This window comes from Neopsephotus bourkii, unplaced genomic scaffold (genome assembly GCF_033783945.1).
Source record: "Neopsephotus bourkii isolate Nb327-2 ecotype Australia unplaced genomic scaffold, CSIRO-AGI_Nbou_v1 NB_359, whole genome shotgun sequence".
Classification (NCBI taxonomy): Eukaryota; Metazoa; Chordata; class Aves; order Psittaciformes; family Psittacidae; genus Neopsephotus; species Neopsephotus bourkii.
Window position 1 is genome coordinate 783,093 of NW_026900865.1, and position 10,190 is coordinate 793,282.

Consider the following 10,190-nt stretch of genomic DNA (forward strand, 5'->3'; position numbering starts at 1 on the left):
TTCTCTGTTCCACACAGCTGGTACTACATTTCCTAACATTCACTTCTCTTTCTCCCAGACTCACTGACAGATCTCCAGAATACACAATTTAATTAACGTTAACAAATACTAAACATGACACACATCTGCTAATCGAAATATTTCTTCACAGGCTGGTGCACAGCAACAAATTATGCTGTTCTCGTATCATTTTCTCCTCCAAACCTAGTGTTAAAAGGAAAGTAATCCTTCTCTGCCCAGGCTCAGAATGGCTCCCATTTGCAATGGAATAAGCTTTCAGATTCCCAGAATCTTGGCTGGCCTGAAGCTGAAAGAAATATGATAATCAAACTGCATTTCATTTTATATCCACCACTACAGATGGCTCTTTTGAAGGGTTCTCCAGTAATGTTTTTAAGCATCACACAATTTATTAACAATGCTGGTTAACAATGAACAAGTCAGTTAAGATCACACTTGCATCTCAGTCACTTTTCTTCATGCAGAGCATCCCCCTTCATCCCAGTCCCCCTTCATCCAAGGGACTGGGAGGTGAACTTCACCACCCTGATCAGAACTGCTGCCATGTGGCCCGATGCAGCTTATGGACCAAGCACACCACTACCATACTCACTGAGCCAAGATCCGGCATTCCTAAACACAGGTTCTCTGCTTTTCTAATTCTCCCATTACATGAATCCTTGCAAACCAGCACAGGACACAGAGTGGATTACAAAATCCTTGCTCACCAATCCTCAGCCCATCTCTACATCTTGAGTCATAAATAACAGAGAAAGCCTTCACTCTCTGCAGCATAACAGCAATAATAATAAAAAAAAATCAATATCAATATTCTATTTATTTACACATGTATTGCTACAAGTAGGCAATCGACTGTAAATAAAATTCAGTCTACATTTGGCATCAGTTTAAACAAACAAGCTGACCATGACACCTTTAAGCTCATGTTTCTGTTTCATTCTGTTTCCCCTTCCCCACAAAAAGGCTTCAAGGACGAAAGATCAGGTAGGACTAAATTACAAACAATTAGTTAGGAAAAACAAATAGTAGCCACAAGCAACATTTCTTAAGTATGCATTTCAAAAAGCCACAGCATCAATTTAAAGGATCAGATTCATTAGCACCCACGGAGGGTGGAAACTAGTAATGTAACCAAGCACACAAATACAGATGAGGCAAAAGGAAAGCTACTGAACTGAAATATGCAGCCAATTGAGTCATTTGAGGATGACTCACACAAAATCAGACTCCATAAGTAAACCTCCTATTTTAACCACATCAAAGGAGAAATGTACTTTTGGTAGATCAATTTAATAGTTATCGCTATAAAAAGTTACTGAAACAGATTGATCTGGCTTTAAACATCAAAGCTCCTTAGTTAAATTTAAAATGTATCAGACTAACACCTTGAAAATGAGACATGGTTTTCTAAATGAATGATCTGTTTCACATCCACTTGGAAATCTAAATTAGAGCTGGAGATAAAAAGAGCAAGTACATGATAGCCTCTCTCAGTTTTAAATGCAATACTGGAAATTGCAGACATTAATACCTTTCATTTTCAATACAGGCATCCTCCTCCGAAACATATTTCAGATGTTAAAGTGAGGAACATGAAAAGCAAATAGAAATGTAAAATTTGGCCCCTAATTTAAACCAACGGAGATGGGAAGTGGCAGAACTGCCACAGTAGCGGAGTCGGCGACTAACTCACTTGTTCATAAATAAAGCAAGCCAGAGTAATTGAGATGTTCCAAATTAAAGATGTTCCAGATTGAGATGTTCCACATTTATACAACTCCAAGAGTAGATCAAACTACTGGGACATGTAAGCCACATATATATAATTTGATCTACATGAATTCTTACAAGTGTTTCTCCCATGTTACAATGCATCTGACCCAGACTGACAACCACATATTACCAGGTTAGAAGGAAGTTCAAGGACCATCTGGTCCAGCCTTTCCTAGCAAAAGAATGGTCTACACAAGCACCCAGTCCAGCTGAACCTTAAAAGTGCTCACCACTTCCCCAAGGAGACTACTCCAATGGTTGATTATTCTCATGCAAAGTTTTCCTTTCCTCCAAGAACCTCATGAAATCAAGTTCAATTGGTATTAGCTGTGTAAATGGTCCATAGTATATTGTATTAAAACTGTTCTTACACACTTGATCAAACTTTCACCCTATAAACTAAAACTTGTGAATGTCTGCCTTGGTTTTATAATAAGTGTTGAGGGAAGAAGGAGGATGAAGAAAACAGGCAAGTAGATACTTAATGCAGGCAAGAAAAAAACAGGGAACAACATATGAAAGAGACCAAAAACAATGTGAAGAGAATTCAGAGACTGGGAGGAGGCTGACAGCGGTAGACATGGCACAGTAGACAAGACGTAGCAAGGGGAAACGAAACAGAGGTGAGAAATCCAGTATTTAAACACTAGGATTGAGTAAATAAATCTAATAAAGGGTTGAAAAAGGGAAGGAATGGAAGATGGGACAGGATACAAACTTTAAAGGGATGGAGCTAGGAGAGACAAAACAGAAGCTTAATCTAGACATGCAAGTATGCTCATATATCTAAATTGCACTTATCCAGAGACACCTGATGATGGTCATCTTGCCCAGTCCTCTCATAACCAACTCACAGAATTAAAACATCAGGCAAAGTTTTTCCAGTTTCCTCTGAGTGAGTTCCACATCCTGAGAGAAGAGTTGATGCTACAGGGACAGCAACATGTTCTCAGACGTTGAGCATGCTTCATGGCCCGATCTTCTCCCAGGAAATTCTGTCCATCCCCCAGGAACACAGAGAACCAAACTATGCCCAAATGATGCCAACTTGTGCTGGCTCTCTGTCCAGTTAAGATTCACTCAGATCACAAGTACTGCTAATAAGACTATACATAAAACTCTGAATTTCTCCAGTTGGACTGCAGCTAAAATGCTTAGCTTCAGCTCACTCTGTCAAGAGCTTCTAAACAACCTCCACAACCATGTAGGAATTAATGATCTTAGTTATAATTAAAAAGCCATTTATCACCATTTTTTAACTACTTCACACATGATACCTAATACTTCCTTTGCAAACAACACTTGACAGCCTGACTCGAAATTTTTTCATCCAATTATTGCCTGACCACATTTGTAAAGCACTTCCCTTCACGTTTAAGGAAGTGATATAACAGCCATCCGCCTATGAAACATGAAACCTCTCTCTCTCCACGAAATACAAGTCTGTCTCCCTCTACTGGTTCTGCATTAAATGAAACCAGGAGAGGAAAGGAAAACTAGAAAGCTAGTAACATTTATTATCATCTTAGGGAATTCTATACAGAAGGCAATGCTGAAATAGCAGAATAACACTTATCTTTAATCGTAGTTTCTAAGCAAGAATCGTAGTTTCTCTATTCTTATGAAAGAGAATACTGAGAGTCTCTCTGAACACAGCACAAGACCCATGACCATGTACATTACTATGTACCATTACAGGTACATAGCACCACAGCTACACCGCACCAAATTAATGATCTCTGTGCGATTTTCTGATAAAATGATTTTTCCACCAAGAATACAAGAGAATATTATGAACTTTCTGTTAATATAACTTTATCTTATTTTATACTGAATCAGATCTAAGCATTCCTGTTTGCTTCTAGCCAGGCTGAGTTACAATTGAGCTGGATTATTTTACTTAGAAATAGTTTCTAGATAACACATGCCTTTTTTTATTTATTATTAAAATGACGGGCAATCAAAACTCATGATTCAAGGAACTTCTAGTTTGCAATTTGAACAGTCAAAATATTTTTAGTAACATAAGCAAGCTGTCACTATATAAAATACAGGAAGAGAGAAAAGAATGAGATGCCTTTTGCATATTCTTTAGATGATAGCTGCAAGACCTTATTTTTTACTGAATTCTGCTCTTCTCAAATGATATAATTAAGCACATAAAGCACTCTGCTTTCTAGGATAGATTTGAAATAGTTCACAATGCTACACAACAAGTCTGCAGCTTGTTACTATAAATAAGTCAAAATCAAACAAGTAAGAGAAATGTGTGCCTAGAAACTACTTTTCTTCACTGGAGTACTTTATGTTTAAAAGTGTTACTAAAGTGAAACTGGTTGATCATCTTACAAAGTACAGCACAGTATACTGCTTTTAGCATGTACCCAGCAGAACAATTTATCCTCCTGCAGCAGAGCCACAGCCATTCATGCTTCTGACCAAAATGCATTTCACCCTGCAGTGAATTTTGTTTTCGATGGCAATACCTATTTGTATGCAAAATACCCATCACCTCCTAGGGATATGGGTTAACAGCATAATCAGAAAAAAAGCGATTCAGGTATTCTTTGCAACTGTTTGCTCCTCCACATTTACCCATTCAGGAGTTCAAATGCTGCAGGGGCTGTGGGGGGTATCAGTAGCCCTGACATACAAGCCAGCCATGGGCTTCCAAAGCTGCCAGGGGGCCACTCCTCTGTGCACTGAGCAGAGACCAAGAACCAGCGCAGGCTAAATACTGATTAGTGGATGTCTCCCTCTGAAGCCTGCAAAACCTGCAGACATTGAACTTTCAGACACTGAAAACAGTTTTAAGCATAGTTTTTTTAACAGTACCTGGCTTTTCCCCTTTAGAAGCAGACTAAAGCAGCATAATACGCACTTTACAGGAAAGTAAGGGAATTTATGAGCCCTCTAATTTCCTAACTAACTGAAGTTACCACTAACAGTGAAATTGTCACGCAGTATTCAAAAAGAATCTGACAAAGCCAAAGTTAAACATCAAGACAATTTCTATCTTTTCCTGAAACAGTATTTCCTTGCAATTGGTCTATAGAGATTGCTTAAAAATAGCACCCAAACATCTGAATGCAAACTGAAGGTTAATTTAAAAGTAAAATGCTAACTCTACATAGGGATTTCACTATAAGCAAGGAAAATGAACTCCCCATGTGACAAGAGTATAAACATACCATGAAAATATATATATATATATATCAGGTGAAGGATCACTTATATTTTGAAATGTTAGAATGATAATGTAACTCCATGAAATTTTAATTTACCACTAAAAAAAAACCAAACAACCATACTTCAAAAGGAAAAATATTTTAACAATTTTTCCATACTTACTTGATAAAGATTTTAGTATTACAGGATATCATAATGTTAATGCTGTACATGAAAGCATGTAATAAAGCTTTATGGCATGTAACATTTTATTGCAAGTATACGCTTTCATCAGAAAAACCTGGAACAATAACAAAACTATAAATTAATAATAATGTTTTGAATATTTAAAAATGAAAAGCTAGCCTACAGAATTTCTAATTTCCAAGGGCTTTATTGAGCAGAAACACTCTCTTACATTTTGGGGGAAAGGGGGAGGGTGCATTTTTTAATGTTCCATCATATTGCCTCTTCTTTTTTATAGTTAACAGAGGAGAAAACAGATCTTTCTACTATTAGCATAACAGTTTTGCTGAGACTTTAGGATTTCACTACATCCTCAGCAGCTCTACTTCTCAAGCTACTCTAAGCAATCACCTTCTCCTGTGCACCCATTTTTACCACCCTCTGCAGAAACTGCTAGAAATAACTAAGTTTTTGATATAGTGGATATATTTCTGAAAATCCAAATTAATGTAAGATTAAAATTAACACCAGGTAAATATGCTGTACTAATAATAAAAATATGTCACTTAAAAAAATGTAATATACGTGTGGTGTCACTGCCCATGGCAGAGGGGTTCAAACTACATGATCTTAAAGTCCTTTCCAACCCTAACTACTCTATGATTCTGTAATATATACCTACACATGGTCTTCAAAAACCTGCATGCACATGCATGGCTATTAAGCAATAAATTGCATTGCTTTAAAACTTCAACTATCTCAGTTGTTTTCAGCACATTTTAAACAAAACACGCCATTAATGTGTGTGTAAAACAGTACCTGAAATTTGTGGAAACTCATTCATATTTAGAATGAAATCCTGTATCCCTTTCAGTCAATAGTTTTTTACCTAATAAATGAGGTTAGGATGCTCAGAAATCCAGAATTTCTACTCAAATCCTCTAAATACTTAAACGCAAGCAAAATCCAAGTAGTCTCATTTAAAAGAGGACTATAATGTAGGCTTAAGTGTTAATGGCACTGAGGACTCAGTTATCAAGCTGATGTTGAGAAGGAAAAAAAAATGTGAGAATAAGAAATATGTCTACACAGTGCACAACAGGCAAGAACTTTCATGACAAGTTTAAGTGAAACAAAGGAACACTTTTAAAGGCTTTAAAATTAAGTTTCACAGTAATAGACAAACCCTTCACTAAACTACATTAGCACATGCCACTACAGTGAGATTCTTTTATTAAATTTTTACATGCACCTCAAAGCTCCTACAATCATTTTTGTGAAAAGACCATGCTTTATTTACTGTACCTGAATATTTCTGTACCTGTCACGCTGCATGTTAATGAAAGAACAAGACAGGGAACATTAGGTTACTTTCATGTCCTTTCTAAAGGTATAAGTTCTATTTATTTTTACATACGACATTACATGCAGTTTCACTTTGGCAGAATTAACAAAAGCACTTTGCCAAGTCAAATAAAAAGGTTTCACTGTTTCACTGAAAGGTTAAACAATTAATGAGCAACATTTCTCTTCTTTCCTATGCACCCCCTCTGAAACTCTGAAAACACAGGTGCTGATATAGAGTTTTGAAAGAGAGTTGTTTTTACTAATACTTGTTATCTTGAATTAACCCAATTAAAAGGTGTTACACACTACTAACAATGCTCTAGGAAGACAATTGCATATGCTGTGTACAGTTTCCAGTAAGAATTCCCTGCTAGCACCTCCTTTATAACCATATGAAAGCACACAGTCAAACATAGCATGCACACCAAAAAATTCAGCTTGGGCTTTCTGTAAATTAAAGGTGAAAAAAGCCTGGCAGACAACCTACAGTAAGGATGCCACACCAATACACAAGCTGAGGCCACAGCAGCACACCTCATTGAGCTAGCTGAACTTTACCTGTTCCCAGGAGACACTGACATCACTGGAAGCCGGTCGTATCTAAGGAATTGCATAGCCTGGCCTCTCAACTTTAAATGAAGCGCAAGGGCTTAATTGAAATACTGCCCAGGTTAATGAAATAAACTACTTACATTAGTATACACATACAGAGAAAGTACTTACATCGCTTCTGCGAAACTGCCTGTAAACAAGCTGTGACGATATCACAGTTCTTCTGGACTTGATGTACAAGCCTGTCTTTCTGCTTCAGAAGACAAAGCAACCTTGCTGACTGAACAGAAATTCTGTAGTTCAGTTCTCGTTTTATAGTTGTTAATTCATCAACATCTGCCAATAAGCAGAGAAAATAACTTCAGTACAGGCCAAAACATTCACTTTCCTGTAGTTGGCATGCAAAGGAACTTGCCCCATGGACATTTACTTATACAAACTTGCTTTAAATTACAAGTTCTATGGACTATGATAATTCCAAACTACACATATTTTACAGATCTGAGCCGAAGTCTTTAATTTTAAACTACAGCACCTTAACTGGCTGCACAGTTAATAATTACACTGTTATAAATTAGAAACATTGTGACAGATGTAGCCATAATATACCTACAGCAGTGCCACCAGGGGGTAAGCTTTAAATACAGTACCTTCCAGAAGTTGCCTGGGGAAAATATATATGGGAAACAAGCAAATAGTAATGAACAAGGGAATACACTCAAGAAGGTGCCTGAAAAGCTAGAAATGCAACAGCAGGATGAGTTCCAAGTGGGAAACTCCACTAAAATGCAAACCAGATGGCTTCAGTCATGGCCTCAACTATTTCCCCAGTCAGTCACTCTGCCACCAGACTCCCTTAGTTCACAAACATGTCCGGGCTGACTTCTAATATTCCTGCTGTCCCCATGTCGTGAGCTGCAGGTCCAGGACAAAACAGAGTTGCTGGGGAAATGTCTTAAGTCCATTATCTTTTTTAAGTCCTTGGCTCTGTTTTCAGAGGCACCCCCCACCAGGAAAAGCTTGGGTCTCGCCTATCACATTCAGATCTCTTCAGCTCTTCCCTGTAATAGCTGGGTACATCTGAACAGCTGTCTGTTCCCTGTGGCTAAGCATTCAAATCCTATCGCTTTCAATCCAACCATGCCCCTCCTGATGCTGGAAGAAAAATCAATAAAGAAATCCATACTTTGGTAACCCGATCCAATGAGAAAAACATGTATGCACCCAGAAAAAATACTATTAGTGGGATAGTAAACGGTTCAGCTTGTACAGCAAAACTCTTCCAATAAATCTGGAAAACTTAAAGAAAAGGACAAATTAGGCTCAATCAATCATGAAATAGCGAAGAACAAGGCATGACTGCAACATATTGGGAACTCCCAATCACACTGGGCAAAGGTGATTTAAAACCACATCCATAGATGTTGAGAAAGAAAAAAAATATCAAGTTTTATTCCTACTGACTTGTAGGAAGTATTGAGCTGAATTTTGTTCTTTCGCTCTCCTGTCATTGAGCTGTCCCTGTAAAAACAATTAACTGCGGCAAATTACAAAATATATTCCTGAACAAGCAAATTTCCTGTGGAGTCCCAGACTGTCACAGGATGCAGTGAACAACTTGAGCTACATCCTGCAATATCAGATGGCGTATCACCTCACTAAGAAGCCAAACACGGAAGCGGAAAGTTGTTTATACAGGTCTAGAAAATAGGCACGTTTATTCACCTCTTGCCTTTTTCTTTCCCCCTAATCAAAACCAAGATTGATTTAACACCAAGAGAAAAGAGGCCTTTATGCAGCTCTCCTCATCAGATCGACTTGGGATTGCAAGATCATTCTTTCACAAACGTTTGGTGGTGTGATTACTTTGCTTTCAATAAGAATTCTTTGATGAATTTTTTTCATTTAGATTTTAGTCAGTTGACTATTGCATTTACATGGTTTTATTGCACTTACTTTTCTTTCCTGAAAGCCACACCTGTAAATAACATTTACAGGTTTTGTAAACCTATAAATAAGGTTTACAATTGCCAGGTTTAGTTTAGGTCTACTAGAAATAAAGGACTTGAAAAAGCAACTACCTCTTATGACAGAGGATGTGTGGAAGGAAAAGGACGAGGGAATAGGAAACTGGTCATTGACTCATTACTGTAAATGAGGAATAGCACTGAACTTACAGCAGCACAAAAGCTGATACGATGACACAGAAACTCTAGTAGCAGTGACTCCATTTTTCCTCCTGTGTCGCCTAAAACGAAGGAGGGAGGGCACAGCACACGAAGTCTTGGTTTGAAGGAGATACCAGCTAACTGTGCAGCAGGAGACATTGCCATACATAAAAGCTACTATAACAAGTAAAGGAGGATACATACAGACAGACACACGTGTGCATAGACACGGAGGCAGGAGAGAGAGGACTATACCCAGGACTACAGCAGGACTCGCTTGCAGGCAGAGGAGGGAAGCGGGGTAACAGAGGCAGCTGCCAGCCCGGGCAGAGCGGGACCAGGCTGTACCTTTCAGCCGCAGGTACTTGACCTGGCTCGGCCGCTGCTGCAGCTCCTGCAGGACGCTGGCGCGGGCACTGCCCGAAGAGGGTGCGGCCGCCTCGGCGGCGCTGTACAGCTCGGTGAGCAGCCCGCTCACCAGCGACGAGGTGCGGCTGGACCGACCGCTGCCAGCACCTTCCTCGTCCTCATCCTCCTCTTCCTCCTCGGCCAGGCTGTCAGCGCTGCTGCCCGCCCTGCCGCCCGGGCCGGACTCACCCGCCTCCATCTTCCGCAACCCCCACAGCGCGGCGCCACCGCCGGCAGCGCCGAGTTCCGGGTTCGGCTGGGCCCGTTCCACAGCGGGATGCGGGAGGGCGGGCGGGCGGCGGGAAGAGCGGGAGAACCCAGGCCGACAGGACACTCCCCTACGGGCAAGAGTGCCGCTCCCAGCTCGACTCCCTCCCTGCGTACCGCGCAGTGTGGTAGCGGCCGGCGGCGGGGGCGAGGGGAGGTGTTGCACCTGCTGAGGGGCGGGACGGGACCGGACGGGGCGGGCGGTGGTGCCTCTCCTCACGGCGGTAGCACTGCACGTCGGTCGCCGCCGGGGACGGTCCTCGACGTGGTGCGGCTGCAGCAAAGGCCACCCTAGTCCTG

At 40.2% G+C, this 10,190-nt stretch overlaps 1 protein-coding gene across 3 annotated transcripts in view; it reads right to left on the reverse strand.

The window, feature by feature from the left end:
* The window catches only part of TBC1D30 (TBC1 domain family member 30), a 56,805-nt gene extending 46,876 nt beyond the window's left edge, over window positions 1-9,929 (reverse strand). The window contains exons 1-2 of one of the 3 annotated variants that reach the window (XM_061348492.1): window positions 9,564-9,929; window positions 7,219-7,383 (exon numbers count right to left, since the gene is read on the reverse strand). In XM_061348492.1, the coding sequence (XP_061204476.1) occupies window positions 7,219-7,383; window positions 9,564-9,822 (424 nt within the window). In that variant the 5' untranslated portion in view covers window positions 9,823-9,929. Of the gene's footprint in view, window positions 1-7,218; window positions 7,384-9,419; window positions 9,439-9,563 lie in introns of those variants that run through there. The other 2 variants (XM_061348493.1, XM_061348496.1) reach the window with 2 other exon arrangements.
* Between the last annotated feature and the right edge of the window lie 261 nt (window positions 9,930-10,190).